Raw genomic sequence first — 20,939 nt, 5'->3', positions numbered from 1 at the left:
TGTATTCTTGTAAGTTACATGTTTCAGAGAGGAGTGACGTTGGTATATCGTTGATGTGCTGTGGGCTTTATCTATACCTGCAACGCTGGATTGTGGGAAAGGCCTGACAGCATCAGTGAAATTTGTTATTGTTTGGGAAAAGGCTTGCCTTATTTTTGAGCAGTTTGTTTTATTGATAGCAGAATTGCATTGCTAGAAATGTGTCGAAAGTTCAGAGTTCAGTTAAAATTTGTAGTACTTTCTTTTACTTTGCTAAATAATATTTTTTTTACTCAGATTTTTCTTTAGGAAAAAAAAACTCATATATCTATTTGGAAAGCTGTGTCTGTGCAGATTGTAAGGATTGGAAAGTCAGACTCAGCCTTATTTTAGTCCCCTCCACTGTAAGGATTGGAAAGTCAGACTCAGCCTTATTTTAGTCCCCTCCACTTTTTGAGGTATGAATGGCCTTGTCTGCCATCCACTTCAGACCTGCCTATTGTTTGGAGGCAAGAGAAATTAATGTGTGTGTGTGGGGGGGTGTTGAATGCAGAGTAGAATAATTATACATCCTTTTAGCATTTGCCTTTAACTAATTAATGGGGAACCAAGCGAAAAATGTTATATTGTACTTTTTTAGAATACCTGGTATCATGTTTTAATTTTTAAGCTTTATCTTGCCTTTAAATCTGAAACATCATTGTTCAAATAACTGAGAACAAGGTAAACCAACAACATCAAAAAGGTCGGCTTCTGTGATTTCTCAAGGGCTTGTTATTTTGTACTTTCCAATTCTATTTGATGTCTTGACAAAACAAGATGACACGAGGGAGAATACATTAAATTTTGATTTTCATCTAACCTGTTACAGTTGTGGTGGCTTAATTTCTTTTACTTTTTACTGAAGACGGCTTTTTCACAATTACTGTAATTGCCACACCACTTTATGAGAAGGCTTCTTTATGGACTCCCCGTTTGCCTTGATTTTTGCCAGGCATTTTTGAACATGTTTTGACCTTTAACACAGAAAGAGATTGCTGGTTGGAGTATGTCTTCATTAGAAATAAATCAGTGAATGGCAAGATTGTCAAAGAAGCAACTGATATTTTCTCATTAGGATATAATTTGCACCCTTGTGCTTAGCTGTGATGTATATGTGAGGGTACTGGAAATAGGTGTGAGAAGCTGGACCATTTCAAGACTTTTCCATTGCTACTCTAAATCAGGTGCTAGCACCTGAGTATCACCTAAGTCTGTTTTCATACTTAGACCATTCTCATTTTGGTCTGCCTGGGTATTTTACTGGAACTCCATTGTTTCAAGATAATCAATAATCTTAAATTTTTTTTTTCATTTAAACTGTCCAGGATCTTTCTTAGACTTGCTAAAGCATAGAGTGGATAGCTAGATATTTTCTCCATTAGCATAAAAAAGACATTGAAATGAGGATTTTTCAACCTTTCTTATGGCTATTGATCTAAAACATTGCACTCAAAAGTCATCTTGCTTTATGTTTCTTACTTGTTTTAACTACCTATATGTCTAAAGTGCTTCTGCTGCATTCAGCTGCTGTTTTTTATGATTAAGCATCACTAGAAAGTGATGCTTAAATACTTCAGAACTTGGGTTGCCTAGTCTGTCTCTCTGTCTCTGTCTCTGACTGTCTCTTTCTCCTCCTTCTCTTCTCTTTCTCCTCTCCCCTTCTTCTCATGATTTAAAGATCTATAGTTCTGGGTGTTTGAAGAGCCTTGTTGGAATGGGTTGGCCCCTCCTCATGGAAGAAGACCATTCCTAACTTATTTTTGCCATTGTAAATGTCATAGCTTGTTTGAATCATGCACATTAGATTATTTTCCATTCCACCTACATGAGAGAGGAGGTAGAAGAAGGAAAGATGAAATATTAGTCTTCACTTAAAAAAAATCATAGAAGTTGCAAACTTGAGGACAGGTGTACTTTTTAGATGATGGGTTTCATGGGTTTATTCCTTTGTTTCCTCCGTTTAACAAATGTGAAGGATTTAATTTATGCAAGCTATGCATTTATGCAAATTGGGTAGATATTTATTATACTTAAATGAAAGTCCTGGTACTAGGTGGGGGGGGAGGGGGAAACCTTATTATTCAGGATAAGAGTTAGATAAGATCAAATGAAGTCCCACTAATTTGTCTGCCATAAACAAATATGGATTTATGCCAATTTTTACTTAAATACAATACAAGAGGTCAAAGAGCTTTAGTGGAGATTGTTTACAAGGGTAGCTAGCCTGAATATTGTCATACAGGTATATACTCAAAGAAAGATAGCTTCTCCTGATAGCATATGATACATGAAATATTAAAAAATAAAATAAAATGCTAATTGCATTTTAAAGAGTTATCCCCCCATTTTAATAGAGCTTTGTATTGTTACTGAAAGAACAGTTATGCTAATGACTGACTACTTAGATGATGTTGCATTAATATAATAACCATTACCTGACTTAATGCATTGTACAGTATTGTGGTGAAATAGCTAAGTCTAAAAGAGTGATACAAAAAGTGAAATTCCATAATGAAACAGAATTATGGTTTCTACATGAATAGCACGCTTTTTTGTTTTAAAGACTGAAATATTATGTCAAGCATGTATTTTATTCTTGCATGCAGGGACTTTGCATTCTACTTTTTTCAATTCCATAGGGAACAGCAAGAGACTGAGGCATTGTGTTTTTCTGCTTTTCTGTTTGCCAATATATCAGTTGTATCCAGTTACTGATGAATCACAAAAACTGTTTTCTGTTGTCTCGATAAGGTTTTTTGCCCTCTGCTCAATGTTGTACACAAGCTCTTCTTAATAGAATAAGTTGAAATCTGATGTGATGTGTTCGTTTTATCGTTTCCATATTTTGCCTTTTCATTTTTAAAAGCCAACTCAGTCCAGTGTCCCTTTAGGATTTAATTTTTACTTGGTAGAGGTGGTTTGGGGTGACAATTCCAGAATGAAAGACAATAGAAAGATTTGGAACCAGGTGACAGCACCTGACTCGAACCACAAGTTGAAACAAATATATAGTAAAAGCTTTTTATTAGAAATACATCCTTTGAAATTTTCCCAAATTACAATGGTAGATTAATGTAATGAAGTTAGGATGTATTTTTAAATGGCATCATGAGGGTAATTTTTAATGAATGTAGTGAAGCAGAAAATACAGGTCTCAGTTTGCATGTGCTGTGTGCTTCTGTGCTTGTGTTTACACTCAGAGGGGCTCACTGCTGGGGGATGTTTTGGTTTACATTTAGCAAGAAGACAGAATGATGATCATGTAATTTTCAATGTTTATATGTTCAATCTTTTCCTCTCCTTTCTAGTTCTCTTGCTTATGTCCTAAGCCCCCCCCCCACACACACACACAATCACTCATTTACGCCCTTGAAGGGATGGGAAAAGGCATGCTGTTATTAGTTCAGGTCCGAAATATTGTAAGATTATTCTGAAAAAAAAAATTAAAATATCAGGCAGAATTTACACAGGCTGTTTAACAGCAATAGTTTGTATTAAAGACATTTTTTTGTAGTTGATGGTATTAAGATGACAGCAGGTCTCTACTAGCAGAGTTCCGATAGCCAAAGCACAGCTGTATTTTTACCCTCACCGCCAGGTTTGGGTGCACCTGGGTATCTGCCACACCCCATTGGGATCAGTCAACATTGTATCATAAAGTGTATTTTTGAATTCATGATTTTCTTCTGAAAATTGAGCTAAAACGTGTTCCCTTTTTAAAAAAATCATTTTGTAAGCTAGCATTCTTTAAATGTCTGCCAGAAGTTTAATTTGAATTTGTGATCCCTGAAGGCAGCTAGACAGAATTATTCTAGTTCTTCATAAACTGCCTTCTATGATTCATTGTTCACTCATAAAACATACTCATTTCTATATATACTCAAATAGTTAAGGCAGTTGCAGTATTGGAGTTATAATTTTTTTTTGCATTATATTTAAATTGTCATTTGAGAGAGAAATCAAGAATTAGCTTGAACTACCAGTTAAAGTATGAGCTCCCTAGCACACAAAACCTCAGAAATGAGTGTTTTTATCTAAAGTACTGTAAAGTGTATTACACAGTATCTAAAATAAAGTTTAGTTTTGACTGAATACACTCAAAAAGGGACTCATAAATATTAGAGAACTGTAGTTAAGAACTTACATGACTGTTTTAAATACTATTGATTTAAACCACTGGCTAGATTTTATGAATCAAAGTGTAATTTCCAAGCTTTGGCTATATTTCTCAATGCTGAAGCACTCTCTCTTGTGTGCCTTTAGCAGCTTTCCAGACATTCAACACGGGATTAAATGATAGTAGTTACAATGATCAATAGGTTAAGACCAGTACAATCACTCTTACCGCTAATGACCTCAGTAGTAATGGGTAATAAAGTGTGGGCTATAATAGCCTATTGCTGGTGCTGCATGCCCTTTGATTCCTAGTATTAGTAGGGACTAGCTACATGAAAAAGTTGAACATTGGGAGTTAAGGGAGTGGATATATAGGCCATAATTCTTAACTATTTAAAATCTTAAACTGTGGTTAGATTTTTTTTTTCCAGTGGAGGGGGGAGGAATGCAGTCATTTCTGGTCCATTTGAATATGTTTGTTAAAGGTTTCTATGAGTTATTTTCATGATATGTTGGAGCAGAAACTTTGGATAAATTTAGGTTTTATTGCATTTATAAATTAAAGCTAGAGTCCACATTTTAGAGGCACAGAGCTAACTGGCCTAAAAATGTGATTTCACATAGTAAAACTAATTCAAACCCATCAGGATACTATTGCCAACTTTGGATTATCCAAGGACTGATCTAGTTTGTAGGTGATTCGGTCTCCTTCCCTTGCCTCCCCCCCTTCTCATGCCTGCTTTTTAAACTCATCATACTTCCCCCAAAGTGCCCAAAGGGGAAAAGAAGAGGGATCTCAAAGTAGTCCACTTAGTTGTTCTGAAACATACCTGCATGCATGTGAGAGCCCACACAATATCATGTGCAAATGCACATGCAACATGCACAATAGGAAAGGAGTTTTGAATTGCTGGCTGAAACTTAAAGGTTTTTTAAAAAATTATCCGTAATTCCTTCAGTTCATGATTTTCCCATTTTCATAGATAAGAGAGAGTGGGGAGAGGGGAATGGCATGTTTCCCTGAAGCAGATACACATTCTAACAGTAGTGAAACATTTGTAGCAAAACAATACAATTCTTTGTAGGAAGGTGTTTCTGAGTGAGGGTGTGCTATCATTTCTTTCATTTTTAGTGTTTGTCTACTTCGTTTAATTTTACACCACCCTATTCCTGCCTGTTTTCCTGTTAATCACCATCAGAAATCTGGCTGGAGAATATTTATATTGTGCATAGTCCAAGAAATGCCCAGAAAAAAAAAGATACTTAGGTATGTGTCTTGTGCTACTTGCTTAATCAAACTTAAATATAATGATGAAAATTTTGAGTAAAAGTCTACTTTTATTGGGATAATAACAGCAGCTCAGGGTGAACATTTGCTCTTCAAAAATGTGTGCATTAGAAATTTTAAAACTTTCTAAATGAAAACAGTTAAGGATTAATTAATAGAGTTCAGTTAAAAAGGAAACTTAATAGTCTCGTGGGTATTTGTCATGATTGTTGTGATAATTTGCTATTGCAAGCATTGATATTGGGTGTTAAGCTTTTTCTAAAATAAATTCTCATTTGTGCATTCTATGTATACAGCTTCATACCTACATATTGTGTGTGAGCACATGAACTGCACAGTCATACACATCTCTGTTTCTTAGGAACATAAGACAGTGCTAAAAATTCATGTCTACTGTAAATTACACTGTATCTTAATCTACACTCAGAAGCCAACCACAATACAAAGAATTCATTGATGACCTTCCAGTATTAGGTGAATGAAATATCATAAGAATGTAAACAATTTTTTTTTCTTTTGAAGCTTTTTTTTTAATTTAACACCCACAGACATGCACACACAAAACACATACATAACAACATTGGTGACTGTTCCCTGTACATGAATCTGACCTTCAGGAACCAATTTTAGTTCATCAAAATTAGTGATGCTGAGAAATCAGGACATCAGTGCATAATGACTGTGAAATTAGGGATGCGAGCTCGCTCTGCAAATGACAGGACAAATCATGTGAAAAAGTCAAGAGAAACTGCATATTAAGACATTATGTTATGTAAAATTAATACTGCAGTTCTTCCTATTGCTTATTACTCTCCTGAAGGATTTTTAAAAATTCTTTTCTCTTCTGATCAGCTATTGTCTGCTGATTTTTTTTTTTGGTGGTGCACTGGCAAAGTGCAAAACATGTTATTACCTTTTATTATAATACAGGAGATGACAGCAGATCCTTTTGAACAAAGTAGATCTTTTACTGCTTTTAGTTTCTTGCTGTCACATGTTTGATTTGAAACTAAAGAAAAGTAAGATGCTTAAATATTACTGTTTAAAGTCATACAGATTTTGTCTTTACCTTCATTGTCTCTCTTTCTTTCTCTCTCTCTCTCTCTCTCTCTCTCTCTCACTCTCTCACTTTGGTTCTCACTTTTTTCCTTTTTTTTCCCAGAATTTCTCATGAAATTGTCTTCTTGCATTACTGGGACTGACAAAATGGTTCTCATGTAGTCTGCAAATTAAACACAAGTGCAGTGATTATTTTGAATAGCTAAATTACATTCTAGAAAGCCTGCAGAATTCATAGCATTGTCATTAGGTATCCGCTTGAATACAATTTGTGTAACCTTGGCCAAGACAGCCTGTCATTTTAATGTCAGTGTTTTATCTGAACAAGACATCATCCTTTCAGATACAGTGTACAGGTTCCTTCCAAAGATGCCCGTGCAGAAACGTGTTAACAGTTGCAAATATGAAATGCTATCAAGTTCATCACTGTAACTATTTGTCACTGAAATGTCATGGAAAGCGGCTTTTAATGGTGTCTTACATAAAATGAAAGAATTGAAGATATCTGTATGCTGGGCAAATATGAAGTAGTAGAAGCATCATAGAGAGGGTGTTGCTACTCACATGGGCACAGGGGTGAGGTTATTCACTTGCTTGAGTTTCTACGGGTTTCTCTTAAAGTCTCTGTCTTCATAAGCCACAGATCACATTGGTCTCAAACACCTGACTTTTGTTTTCTACTTGCTGTGATCTGTAAAGGGAAACTCAAGTTTTGGTGAACTTCTCACAGATCATTTCATAAGAAGAAAAGGGATATTTCCCAGTAACAAATAGAGAGCTTTTTATCTTCACTCTGAGCAGTGTTAAGGTTTTGCCCCTTTTGCTCCTTACAAGGCTGTCTGTTGCAGCAGAGAACGATACCAGAGCTTTATCAGCCTATAATAATAGCACAATGAGATTTCTAAGCAGGCCTCCCCTTGGAAAAACTAATTTGGCAGGAAAAGTTGGTAAATCTCTAGGCAGAGTTATGAATGCTTAAAATCTGATTGGGAAATCATGGCTCATATTACTCAGTGTTTCTGCTTTATTGCTACTTTAGGTTCCCGTGTCAGTGGCTATGATGACACCTCAAGTTATCACTCCCCAGCAAATGCAGCAGATCCTCCAGCAACAAGTGCTCACCCCCCAGCAGCTCCAGGTCCTGCTTCAGCAACAGCAGGCACTCATGCTTCAACAGGTACCTATTGACTTTGCCACCTGGTGAGACAGCCACCCTCACCCTCACCACACAAGTCTCAGTGGTCCATCTCCTGGTCCCAACCACTAGTTGGTATGTGATGCCCACTCCCCTCATATGGGGAGTGGTAAGAAGCTCTGGCTGCTCGAATTTCAAGAGAAGAGAGCAAAATCAACGGAGGTTTCCTTAATGATCATTTGATGTTCTCTCTCTTGATAGAAAACAGTGTTTCAGATGTCACCAATGTTTCATGATAAGAAGTTAGGATGAAATTAAGAACTGGGGCTTCTTAGGTGTTCAGGTTTTAAAGCTCTTACTATGGCACTCTAAAGTATGCTGGGGCTCAGTTGCTGGTTCTGTCACTTTCTACCTGGGTGACATGGGGCACTAGACTTGGAATCAAGAAGCTTGGAACTTGACTTCTGCTGTTTCCTTAAGATGTTTGACCCTGGTCAAGTCACTTAACCTCTTTCAGCCTCACTTTCTTCTTCTATAAAATGGGAATAATAATAATAATAATAATAATAACAACAACAACAATAGCAACACTTGTCTTACAGGGTTATTGTGAGAATCAAATGAGATTATTTATAAGGCATTTAATCAACCCTTAAATATTATATAAATGCTAGCTATCATTATTATTATTATTATTCACTTCCTTGGGCCACATTTGTAAGACAGAAATGGGATGGGAGGGAGAGGAACAGATGATAACCTAGGTCCTTTGGAGCTCTAAAGCTTTGAACCTATTGAAATTTATTCTAGGTGAAAGACTTCTAAATTGAATGTAAGGGGGGGGAACCCTAAGACTATGGGCATACTGAACATTTCCAACATTTATCTTATTGACAGATTCAAATATCCAAATAAGAGAAGTATCTCTTCTGACACATGAGCGAGCCCTCATGGTTCTAGCACATTTGAAGGTGCTGCTTTACCTGTTCAGGAATACATTCACTTTTGCTGATGCTAAAATCTATTCCAGGTTGTCATTTGGCTACTCTACCTACAGCATTCTTTCCCAATGGGTGTTTGAACCATACAGGTCATACATCAACAGGACTGTGGTGATGGAGGTAGCAGAATGAGCAGGGAGGGGGAGGCGGAAAGACAGAGGAGCACCCACATTGTCTGTGCTTGTATTGACCAAAACTGAATATAGACAGACCCTCTCATTTAGAAAGCATGGATATGTTTCACAACAGAGATTTACCAGTCTCTCTCAACAAGGGCATCTCCGCTTTGTTGTTACAATCAAAGGTCATTCCTTGCCTTATTTTAATTAGTTTGTGTAGAAAATGGTATGTTTTTCATCAGTTCATTTTGGAGATTACTTTTCAGACGATAATGCCAAGAATAGTCAGTGTGCACTGAATTTATTGTTGAGTTTCAAACTAAAGGTCAGACCATTACAGATAAAAGGATGCTATTTTTCAAATCACAGTTTGTGTATTACACCGAAAGGGACATGGAATTGGCTCCTCCACTTGGTTACTTACCATCTTTTGCTTTTCTTTGCAGCAGCAGCTTCAAGAGTTTTACAAAAAACAACAGGAACAGTTACAGCTCCAACTTTTACAACAACAACATGCTGGAAAACAGCCTAAAGAGGTACAGACAATACATATTTTACTTTCAAACCACAGATCCCAGAGGACTGTCTAGTGGCTATTAAACTGTCATTCATCTTTTAAATGATTGCACAACTGAGCTGACTGTATCGGGGCTCAGCTTTCAGCCTCAGAGTTATTGTCCTGTTTTCTCTCTAATTTTTCTGTGTTCCATTTGCTTGCTGCCACATATTTTACTGCCCTGCTCCACGTTTGCCTTGTTCTGTGAGTACGGGACAAGTGTTGTGAACAGGATCTTCAGTGCTGCTTTTGGAAACTGGCGTGACTAAGGGTCCAGATTTCCTTAGAGATATTTAAGTCTTCTCCATCCATTTGGATTGTTTAGGGATTTTATGGAGGAGGGGGAGGTGAAACTAAATAAAGCCATTAATACAGTTTGGGATTGTGAAACTAGACTTTTTCTATGTTGTGCATTAAAGAAATAGTTCCCCTTCAGAACCATTTTATTATGAGTCGACAGTGACAGAGTTCAGAAAGATGGTCAGGTACTTCAGCCCTCTAACCATAATGTTCTCACATTTTTTTTTTCCTTTTCTAATTTTATGGGCACATAATAAATAACAAATAGTCAAATCATAAACCCAGTTTCTTTCTCAAAAGGAGTGAGTTTAGGTTAAAAATATTCAACGCTGTGGCTGCTTTTATGTTTTTTTATTAACACATAAATGGTGACGCCCTAAAGTATAGATCCAACTTTCTCAGCTTTGGTGCAAATCTGAGAATATTGATATGTTTCTCAGAGTGACAGATTAAAGTCATCTTTGCAGCATTATTACTTATGTTACCTGCTCTTGAAGGTAGTTTTATCGTAATAGATGTTTCTTGTTGAAGAACAGTTCTTCTAGGGATGGTATGGGTCATCATTCGATAACTGGTGTAAACTCCTAGTTAATGACTTCTTTGTGCCTCTGAACCATCTTGACTAATTGGGGCATTGTTGACTAGCCAGCTTCCCATAATGGGAAAGTACTACTGTCCATCTTAGATGTCATGATCTCTCATGTGAAAGTTGCCGAATTACACTAATTTTCCACATTGAGGATGACCTAACTCTTCTCTCTTCTTACTTAGTCCCTCCTCCCCACCAAATTTGGTAAATCTCCTGTGCTATGCCAAGTTTTCATTTGGAATTACATTTTTGCCACCTGGTTATAAAGCCCTGAAGGCAAAGCTTGTTTTGGCGTGGGGGAATGTGAGTGTGCTGGTGGTGGTGGTGGTGGTGGTGGTGGTGGTGGTGGTGGTGGTGGCGGTGGCTGTGGTGGTGGCTTCAGGGAGTTTGGGGGGGAAGAGATGTGGGGAGGAAATGTTATAAAGAAAGTGCTGACACAACCTTAAGTATAGTGGGTAACGGGTGCTGCTATAATAAAAAGGGAACAGATTAAAAAGTGTCTAAAATGTAAATCTAAAGGACTAACAGTAATTAAAATGGAAATGGCACAGGGAGGGAAGGCATGTAATTGTGAGATATCACTGTGCAGAATGCTCTCAGCTTTGTTTTGCTGGCTGTTTTTCTAATTCAGTAGGGCTTACTCATCAGTGGCAGTTCAATGCGCGTTAATGACTCTGGGATGCAGGCATCACTCTGGACAAAGAAATGATTATTGTGCGGTCAAAAGAAGTTCAAAGACAAGAAGGGAATTTCAGTTTTTTCCTTAGAGATCCACATTCAAGAGCATATAAATTAAGCCAAATGTTAAAAACCACAGTCTGAAAGCTGACTTCAAAGTCACAACTCTCTAATTAATGAACTGCGAGCTTCAGTTTGGACAAGTCGTGGTTTGATGCGCCCATAAATCAACATGACAGGCCTGTTTCACAGTCTCAGACAGTGCTTGTCACTGAGTCACATCAGATGTAAACACAGCAGAAAAAAAGAGGGAATATGAAGGAGGTGCAATTGATCAACAGAATTGGTAAAAACTCACTTTTGAAGCACATTATGCATGATCACAGGAAATGGCCCCAGCCTCAAGAGGCTTTCTCCTTCTGCTGTTGCTTTTTTGAATCCGATTTCTAACAGCCTTCAAAAGGGAGAATAAGAATTCCGGAGCTTCTCCCCTGCGGCTGGCAGGCAATAACCCCCTGTTGTTATTTTGTGCTTCTTGCTTTTCAAAGGCGTCAAAATTTAGTTTTTTAAAGATCTTTAACTCGATATTTGAAGACAAACAATAAAGGGCTGCCACTGTCATTCTTATCAGTTACCAGCGATTGGATTTTTTCTTTCTGTTGCCACTTCTTATTAACCTCTTATTTGGTCTATTAGACATAGTTGGGAATGCACGCCTGCATGCTGGGAGAACATGAAAGTTCAGATGGGCTCTGAGGGCAGATAAAGAAAGTTGAAGGGGAAAGTTACACTGCAGAATGAATGATAAAAGTTAACTCTACTAAATTGCTGTTGTCAGAAAGGAGACCATCCCCAGACAAAGATGAGGGCTCTGAGTTCTGGGGGGAAAACATGACACCATAATTTGGGTTGAAAGAGAAGGAAAAGTGAGACAATGTGATGGCGTTTCAGTGTCTCCAAACATACTCGGCTTACTATGCTCTTGCTTGGCCATACTGTTTGCATGCAAAGTTTAAAATAAAGAGCAGTTTGGAGTTAGCTGTTTTCTCTGATTAGGTATGAGAGCACAAGGGGACGTATCTCCTTGAACTGACTGTATGTTTACTGTGCAGATGGATTTGGCAAAGGCCTGTTGCAATAGTGAATCCCATCCCACATCTCTTTCAGTTAGGACAAGCCTTCTTTTCCTGAGTTGAGGGCATTCTCTTGAAATTGTTATGCAGTTGGTGGTCCTTTTGTGCTAAAAATGACAATAGAGTCACATGGTTGCAATTTCATGATGTGGACTAGTGTTATGATGATTTTAACAAGGTTTGAACTTGATGTCGACAGATGGAACAAGTGTATTAATTTACTGAATCCCCTGGTCATTAGTGGCTGGTAATTTTGTACCTTTGCCTTCCCCCCTTCCCATGTTTTTTTTTTCTTTTACATATTTCTACAGCAAGAGACGTGACCTTTAACAGAACAGTATACCTCATGTTTTCGAAAGTTGTAGTAATGTATTTCCAGGCCAGATCAAGAACACATTATGACCCCTCGTGAGTTTAGGACCCAAATCTTAACTCAATGGATACTCTGGGGAGGTTGGGGGGGGGAAGAGAGGAAGAACCTATCCTATTGTAGCTGCTGGAGTAACTGCTCATTAATATTTGACAGAATTGATGTGGAAAATAGGCAGAATTAATTGTAAATCAAGGGAGAAGAAGAATCCTATTTTGTGTAGTTGAGCCTAGGCTGAATTGATTGTTTGAAAAAGGCCGTTTGTCCTCGAGCAGTTATGACAGTTTATGTTAGGCAGTAGGGAGTAACCTAAGAAAAGAAAACAGACCTTTGACAGAAGCTTTAGGGAGGGGATCAAAAATGCAAGTTTTATCAGGATATTTCAGCATTTTAACACTGACTACTGACCTGACAACAGGACTGCACTGAGACCTTTTTTGTATGCATTCAATTGTGAGAAGTAAACAAACTTGCTCGTATCCTGTGTTTGGTAACTGGGTGGGGAGCACAGTTTGGCAACGTGTGTTGCTTTTAAATTCTTTCTTGGACAATGGGCCTTGTATACTTTTATATCCTGGCTTTTCAGATGTAGAGAGCTTTCATGAGCTTTTCCTAGGGATAGCTACAGAGACAACAGAGAGGCCATCAGTCATTTTAGATAAATAAATAATTTTTAGGCATTTAATTTATAAAAGGGTGGGGACTCCCAAAAGATTATGTTCAATCTAGAGAAAATTGAATCCAATTTTTTTTCCATGTTTTTGACTGGGGGAGGGGGGGATGTAGGGGAATGTTGAGAATTAATATCTGTTGAAGAAGTGAAAAAATATTTTTGACATGAATATAACTATCATTGGGTTTTACATTAATATGATAACTTGGGAAAGAGTGAAAACAATTGGATCATTTTATGCATGCTGTTCCTAAAATGAAAACACTGGCTTTTCATTTAAATTTATTTAAATTTTTGTTGTCAGTGCTATAGATTTTGTTTTTTGGAGTGAAACTCAATTAGCTTTCCCAGTGGCATGGTAGTAAGTCTGAAATTGGCTGCTAATATGAGAATGATGGCTCTTTACTGTAAAATAAACTACTTGGGGATTAAAAGGAAAACAACATTTTCTTCTTTCTTTGAACCTTCAGTCAGAAGGGTTTAAAACATATATTGTATTTTATGTATATGCCAGATAAGACCAGAAGTTTAGGTCAAGTGGGATATAATTATTCTCCAAGGTATAATTATTAAGCAAGGTCATATAAGAACTGAAAGGGTTGATAGTTTCTTAAAGTCTTTCAGGAGCACATATAAAATATGGTCTCTATGATATTTTAAAATAATAATAATTAGGAGAGTTAAATGTATCTCTTTCTTTACCTGTCTATTTTGGCTGCCGTTTGTGAAGGGTTAATTTTCTTTCCATAATTGTTAGCCATAATGTGGATAAGACCTCCACCTTAGTATGATTCCTAGCAGATTAGGGATATTAGATAATTTCCTTCTATTTATTGTACTCCTGCACTGTATTATCTTTCTATCACTCAGATAATTACTAAGGAAATCTACATTAATTTTTTTTTTTTGGCTAGCACAAGAAGCTCCTAAACACTGGCATGGTGTATTGATGTTTTATACAACAAAAGTTTTCCATCATTAGTACAATAAGCAAAAAGATATTTATCATAATGTAAAGCGTTCCATGTGGTTTTTAGAGAACAAAGAAGGAAAAAAAACCATGATGAGCAACAAACCTAGGGGCTTTCTTAACTAAACAGAAATTGGGGGATATGAAGCTGAGAGTACTGTACATATCATACTCACATTCAAGTAAGATGTTGTTTGCTAAATTATGAATGTGTGTAATTAAAATCTAGTGGCTGTTTCTATGAAAGATTTACAGTGTTATTTCATCGTTTGTCATGGCTAATTAACAATATTAGATGAAGTTTTTCTTCTTCAAAGGTCTGATTTTTTCTCATTTATTTATGTCAGAAGTGATAAACAGAGTAGTTAAAAGCTTCTGCTGGAGGAGGAGGGAGAAGAGCAGTGGTTTCCTTTACACCTCAAAGGTTCAGGGTTCAAATCCCTCTGGAAGAGAGTTAACTCAGTCCTATTTGTAATAAGAACAATTAAAATGTTCAAAGTCTTAAGAGTTGAAGTCTTAAATAGAAGACCTAACTTTTCAAGAAGTTGGAAAAGGTAGCCCTGATGGACGAATGAATGGTTGTCAAGTCAGAGCTAATATGTAGCACAGGTAATAAATTAGCCTAATCAGGCTCCTCTACTGGGTGACCTAGTTTGTGGGCTTTCAATAGAGCATGTGGCACCAAGTCCTGCATTTTATAATATCTGATGATGTTGAGGAGTCTGAAAACTTGATACTTCTGACTATCCTTGGGAAAGATCTACCTAATTCCACCCCACCTCCCATTTCTGGTTTCTTGCAGCCACAGCAGCAGCAGGTGGCGGCTACCCAGCAGTTGGCCTTTCAACAACAGCTCTTACAGATGCAGCAGTTACAGCAGCAACACCTCCTGTCTTTGCAGCGTCAGGGCCTGCTGACCATTCAGCCCGGACAGCCTGGCCTTCCCCTCCAACCTATTGCTCAAGGTACGTTTTGACTTATGAAGAAAGGGTTCTAAACAGCCTTCTGAATGAATATGAATTCATCACCAAGAATCTGGTCATCCCTCCAAGACATTCATATAGAAAGAAAGGTGAACCCCTTCTGTGTGGTCAAGTTGGGAGAGTGGGGTCATGGTGTAGAGGATACAGACTTAGAGCAACACTCCGGCTTGGAAAGTCAGCTCATTGTCTTAGAGTTTTACATTGATTCGTTGTGTGTTTATTTACCCAATAGAAAGGCACTTTTAAAATAGAACATTTTAGCCATTTCCTAAAGTTTGGCCAAACGAATTTTTCTTTTCTGGTTTCAATATTAATTTTTAAATCATTCTTTATTTTACAGTTTGCCCAAATTCAATCCTCTGTTTTATTTTATGAACAATATTTAGTACTCAAGACTCCCCCCCAAACTCACACTCTCTCTCTCTCTCTCTCTCTCTCTCTCTCTCTCTCTCTCTCTCTCTCTCTCTCTCTCTCTCTCTCTCTCTCACACACACACACACACACACACACACACACACACACACACACACACACACACAAACACACTTGTTGTCTAAGGGGGAAAAACAGAAGTTAGATGACTGGAGAAACTCTAATGGAAGCTTGTTTTTAGAATGATTTTGACTTTGATGACTACACACTTCTTACAATAGATATCATCCTTAGACCTAACTTTGTGAAATGTTAGGATTCAATAAAGGGCACCAAAGTGTTGTGGAATTTGGTGAATTACATTTGAGAACCCCTACTGGTCTATATTTGATTCTAAGGTCTTTGGACATGGAATTTGAGTGGGAAATGTAGCAGCTTTTAAGGAGACATGTTGCCTTGAACTGTTCTAAGCGGACAGATTATTCAAAGCTCAAAAAAGCTCATTTTTGAAAGTGTCGCTATCAGTCTGTATTTGTGAAAAAATTCTCCATCTGTCTCCTTTTGTGTGTTGTCTCCCCCACCATTAGCTTGTAAGCTCCTTGAAGGCAAGGACTGTCTTTTTATTAATGCATCTCAAATGCTTTGCACATAGTAGGTACTTAATAAAGTTTTGTTGGATTGGATTAGATCTCAGTCAAAGGAAATTTAAGTTTTCTCCTCACTGATTCCAGCCAGTTCACATTCCTGTTCATGTTTGTTTGTTTATATATTGTCTTACAGGTTGTTACATTAAATACATTTGTGAATAGTACCAAATTATCTTCTGAAATGGGTTGCCAGAAAATAGGAAAGTTTCAGTTTTTGTGCTGCTTTGAGAATGCATTGACAGAGATAGATTGAGAAAGTTTCATCTCCCGTGCACCTGGAGAGGGATTCTGGTGTTGGACTGTCTTCTGGACACCTTTGACCACACCCTTTTTCAATCTATCTCTTTTCCGACTTTGAAATCCTAGCCTTTTCTCCAGTTTTCCCTTTCTTCCTCAAACCTCTCACCCTTTATTTATGCTTTTATGGCTCCAGTGCTTGATATTTAATCAGTATCCCCTGCATTGCTATCAAAATAGAAGATTTGGTAACTGAGCAATACAAAAGGAAATGAAAGGGCACCTAGGCTAATGTGCCTTGGGCTGGCAAAATGTTAAAACGTGCTTTAATTACACCTTCAGGTTTATTGTTGGAAACATCACAGGCTGTTCTTACACACCCACTGGACTCAAGCTTCACCCTTTCTCATTTTTTCCCACAGCTCCTCCACTATTAAGTTTGCTCACTAAGGTTCATTGTTAGAGTACATCAGTTAAGCTGTCCAAAAGAGGGCAATTGGGCAGTGACAAGAAACGCTCGTGTAATGTGAAAGAAATGAATGTGGTGATGCATGAAGTGTAATCTGTGTGGTAACACATCAGAGACACCAGTAGGTAATTCAGCAGTCATGGCATTGATTGATATGCTTAGCAGTCTGGGAGAACTATTAAGCCCTACAACAGGAGGAAAAGGCGTATTTAAAATCTAAGGGGTGCCTCTGAGTGTGCCCGAGATCACACGAACATAAACAGAGGTGCTTCAGAGGTCAAGCCCTTGCAGTGAAATGAACTGAGTGTGCTTGACAACCGTCATGAAAGTAGGGGCTCTCTTTCACTGGGACCCTACCCCTCTGCCCCTTTTCATGAAGTGCCTTGAGAATTCAGGCCTGTTGGATGACAACATGATTTTTTTTTATCAGAGAGATGATGACTTAAAACTGATGTCATTATGAGGTTTAAATCAACTTTCTGCTTGCTTGAACATGGTCACCTGGGTATGGATGTACAAGGACAAAAAAAGGTTGATCAACTCTGTTTGTCTTTGAGCCCGTGATACCTGGGGTTGTGAAATTGAGTTCCATGAGCGGTAATCTGTCAACTGTCCCCACAACATACATTTTTTAAACCTGTGCCTGCATTTTCTTTTATAATGAAGGGGACCAGTTGTCCTGGAGAATTAAAAAAAGAGGTAATAAGGAGCCAAGACCACGCATTAAAATCATTGGTGATAGATAGTTCATAACAAAAACCAAGATGTTTTTATTTTAGGATTACCAGTTTTCTGTGTACCCTAAATATGTTAAAATGGAGTTAAGGGGATCTAAAAAATGACAGAGTGTGGGCTATATAATCTTTGAAGCCATTTTATAGTAAATGGCTCTAAGAAATAAATGATGGCACTCTCTATTGCAATATGGACAGGGTTTTCTTTTAAGGTTACATTTACACCTCTCCTAGACCTGAAATAATTAGCATATCACTGTTGTTTTGCATTATAGTTACTCTGATTCTTAGAGGACAGGGCTCATTTTTTTTTATCCTTACTGCAAATTCAGTGATGTTCTGACCTTCTAATTTTAAAAATGTGAATTGTAGATAGGCAAATTACACACTTTATTGTGTACCTGTTAATGGATTTCTTTAACTTGGTACTATTCTTCTCCTACATCATTTTGGAGGAAATGCTTAGTTTCTGGAAATTTGATATCCATTTAGCCTGATGAGTGACTGGCTTTCCTTTCAACTGTCTTAGCACTATCAGGATATCTTGACTGTCAAATGAGCATCTTTTGATGTATTCATTGAACCAGCAGCTTAATGTTATTTTCTAACTATAGCAGTCATGGAGATCCCTTATTTGACCACCCCAAGCATGTCTGATGTCACTCGTTAAATTATTACATCAGTTTCTTTCTTTACAGAAGAGGATATAATTAAATTAACTGTTACTTTTGAAATTTGGCCAGGAAAGAGTATTGACAGTATTTCTTTAATTAAACTTTTTTGAGTTCCTCAGTTGAAGGATACACACACACACACACCACACACACACGAGAGAGAGAGAGAGAGAGAGAGAGAGAGAGAGAGAGAGAGAGAGAGAGAGAGAGAGAGAGAGAGAGAGAGAGAGAGAGAGAGAGAGAGAGAAAGCAGGCAGGGATGTTGCAATAGGTCACTCAGGAGGAGATGGATCTTATGATCTTAGGTCTACAGCCGATAGTGATACAATCTGTTTTAGTCTTCAATTGCTGGGTAAATATAGAGGGAGTGGCAGGAGACTTTTACAAGCTTTGCCTCTGCTCAGAAGGAAAAAGATACAGATAACAGTGAATAGGATTTTCACCACATGAAATAAAATGACCCCAAATCAAATAGTTGATCATTTGAAAAATGAGCAACTTAATCTTTTTTATATTTGTTTATTCCTAAACAATAAAAGGGGTGTTGACTGGTGTAGTTTCATATTAATACAATATTATCAACAGAGGAGTCTATTCACTATTGTTTCAATTGAGTAAACAGTAGTGTAAGGGTCAGCGGTATTCACAGGTAATTGTTAGTGTGCAGACAGTCCTGTCAAGCATGTTCGCTAAAAATACATCCCTACATCCCGTACTGTCACTTTGCAAGGTGTTTGAAAATAATAGCCCAGATGCAGCAAAACAGGACATAGGATTGTGTAGTGACCTTTCTCTTTGTTTAATCTGCCTCGGAGGTTTAATTTCAGGGGACAAGTAATAATTGAATATGTCTAATAACTAAATGCTCATTTGGGACAAAATCCATCAAAATATAATTGGCATTTGATTTTTATGAAAGAAAGATGACTTAGCTTTAAAAGGGTAGATATGTTCTAGGAATATATGATCACTTAATGTATAAATTGAAGCTTCCTTTTTAATATATATTAATTGCAAATACTTAAGCATTTTTTGCATTTTTGTGGAGAATGGTTACCAGATACCAACTGTTTTTGTTAATGCCACTCTCAGAAAGGCGGGGAAGGTTATTGGTCTGCTGTGCAATAATTTACTCCTCTTTGATATGCAAACGATCCACGGTGAATATAAAAAAATCCTATCAGACTCATTTCACAGTTCTTAACCACTTAGATTCTCTGGAGTCTATCGCCTCATTAGACCCGTGCTCTCCAAAGCTAGCATAATTAAAATCTTTAACAGTTTAGCAAAGTAAAGATGTTTGGCTGATCACGTTGAGATGATTATCTATCTATTGTATTCTAAATGACAAAAATAAATTAAATTTAGACCTTGGCATTTTTTATTATGTGTTTCAAATGAATATAATGCATACAGCCTTCTCCTTTAATGCAATACCTTAGGTTGGTTAAGATACATGCCAGTTTCAACTGCTTTTATAGATTCAGAAAATGGCAGATTTCCTAGCATGGCTGTGTTACAATTGACTGAAACAATGAACAGTGATCCAAAACACCTGGAAATGGAGTTCTGCCACAGGCCTGCCTGGAAACATGCAAGAGTTCCATTTTTAGGCATCCTTTCAATGGACATTGGCATTCTGCTGTTGCTCTTGTAAATATTTTTCTCTTGTAGGCTTCCTAACATGAAGTGTGTCTTATTTATGTGGGATTTGGGAATTTGGTTCAGTAGAGAAGTGTCATCTGATTAAAGGTTAGGTCACCCAAAATGGTGAGCATGACATATGGATAATGTCTCTACTTCTCGATGGGAAATTCCAGTTTACACTTGACATATGTGTCTTAAAACCTCTGTCCACTTTGACCCCTTTAGAAAACAACAGTTTTTTTTATTACCCAGAGCTTATTTAATGTTTTCGTTTTACTCTTGAATGGCTCATTAGCATTGATCTAAGAAATGACAGTAATAATAGTGTTACTTGTATAAAAAGTTATACAGTTTTTCAGTAGACACATCCATCAATTAAGTGAGCAGTCCTAGAAACCAAAATTAATGAGGAAGCTAGGTGTGTTAATGAAATAATCATAGTATAATCAATTTGACTGTTAAAATTTGAAAAGCATTTCAGGAAGACAATATGAATTCATAATTTATGTCTAAAAGTGATTAATAAAAACTATATTTAATAACAAAGCTATTTGTCATCATTTAAGGCTCAAGCACAAAAAATTAGTCATGTTGTGGTTCATGTTGTCATAATACCATAGTCGAATAATTTTATTTCGAGACCTTCCTTTTGTCTTAAAATAAGATACCAATTGTTCGCTTTAGCAAAATTCGAGAGACAAAATTTTCGATGGAGTCTCATGGGGTCATAGATTTAAAACTAGAAGGAGCCTTAGAAGGCCAAGCAGCATGAGAAAATCTTAGCCACACTGATTGGAAAAGTACTGAGCTTGAAGTAGTGGATTTCCAGCCCCAATTCTGCTCTGATTCGTCATCTCATTCACACAAGTCCTTCATTTGGCTGGGCTTCAGTTTTCTCATCTGGTCAGTGAGTGGGGTTGTCCCAGACTTCTGCAGCCCCTTCTCTCTTCCAATGTGCTATAAGGACCCAGTTTTATAATGAGTTATTAGCTATAGTTCAACATGAATCCTGTGTTAGAGGCTGAGCAGTTTTAACAGTAAAGTATGAAGCCTTTAACACACACACATACTCAAAAAAAAAAAACTAACACTGGGCTTTGTTTACTGACTCTTTGATTTAATTACTGTTTGAAGAGGACGGAATTAGCTGTTAATTGATTTAATTATC

The 20,939-nt window shown here is 37.2% G+C and overlaps 1 protein-coding gene across 10 annotated transcripts in view; it reads left to right on the top strand.

The window, feature by feature from the left end:
- The window catches only part of FOXP1 (forkhead box P1), a 537,509-nt gene that overhangs the window by 423,263 nt on the left and 93,307 nt on the right, over nucleotides 1–20,939 (top strand). For 9 of the 10 annotated variants that reach the window (XM_078152147.1, XM_078152148.1, XM_078152145.1 and 6 more), the window contains 3 exons: nucleotides 7,524–7,661; nucleotides 9,186–9,275; nucleotides 14,811–14,973. In XM_078152147.1, coding sequence (XP_078008273.1) covers nucleotides 7,524–7,661; nucleotides 9,186–9,275; nucleotides 14,811–14,973 — 391 coding nt within the window. The remainder of the gene's footprint in view (nucleotides 1–7,523; nucleotides 7,662–9,185; nucleotides 9,276–14,810; nucleotides 14,974–20,939) is intronic. The other variant, XM_078152146.1, reaches the window with a different exon arrangement.

Source organism: Phascolarctos cinereus, unplaced genomic scaffold, assembly GCF_003287225.1.
Source record: "Phascolarctos cinereus isolate Bilbo 61053 unplaced genomic scaffold, phaCin_HiC Scaffold_4;HRSCAF=312, whole genome shotgun sequence".
NCBI lineage: Eukaryota > Metazoa > Chordata > Mammalia > Diprotodontia > Phascolarctidae > Phascolarctos > Phascolarctos cinereus.
Note: the sequence above shows the minus strand (reverse complement) of the source record. Positions and strands in the feature narration are given on the sequence as shown.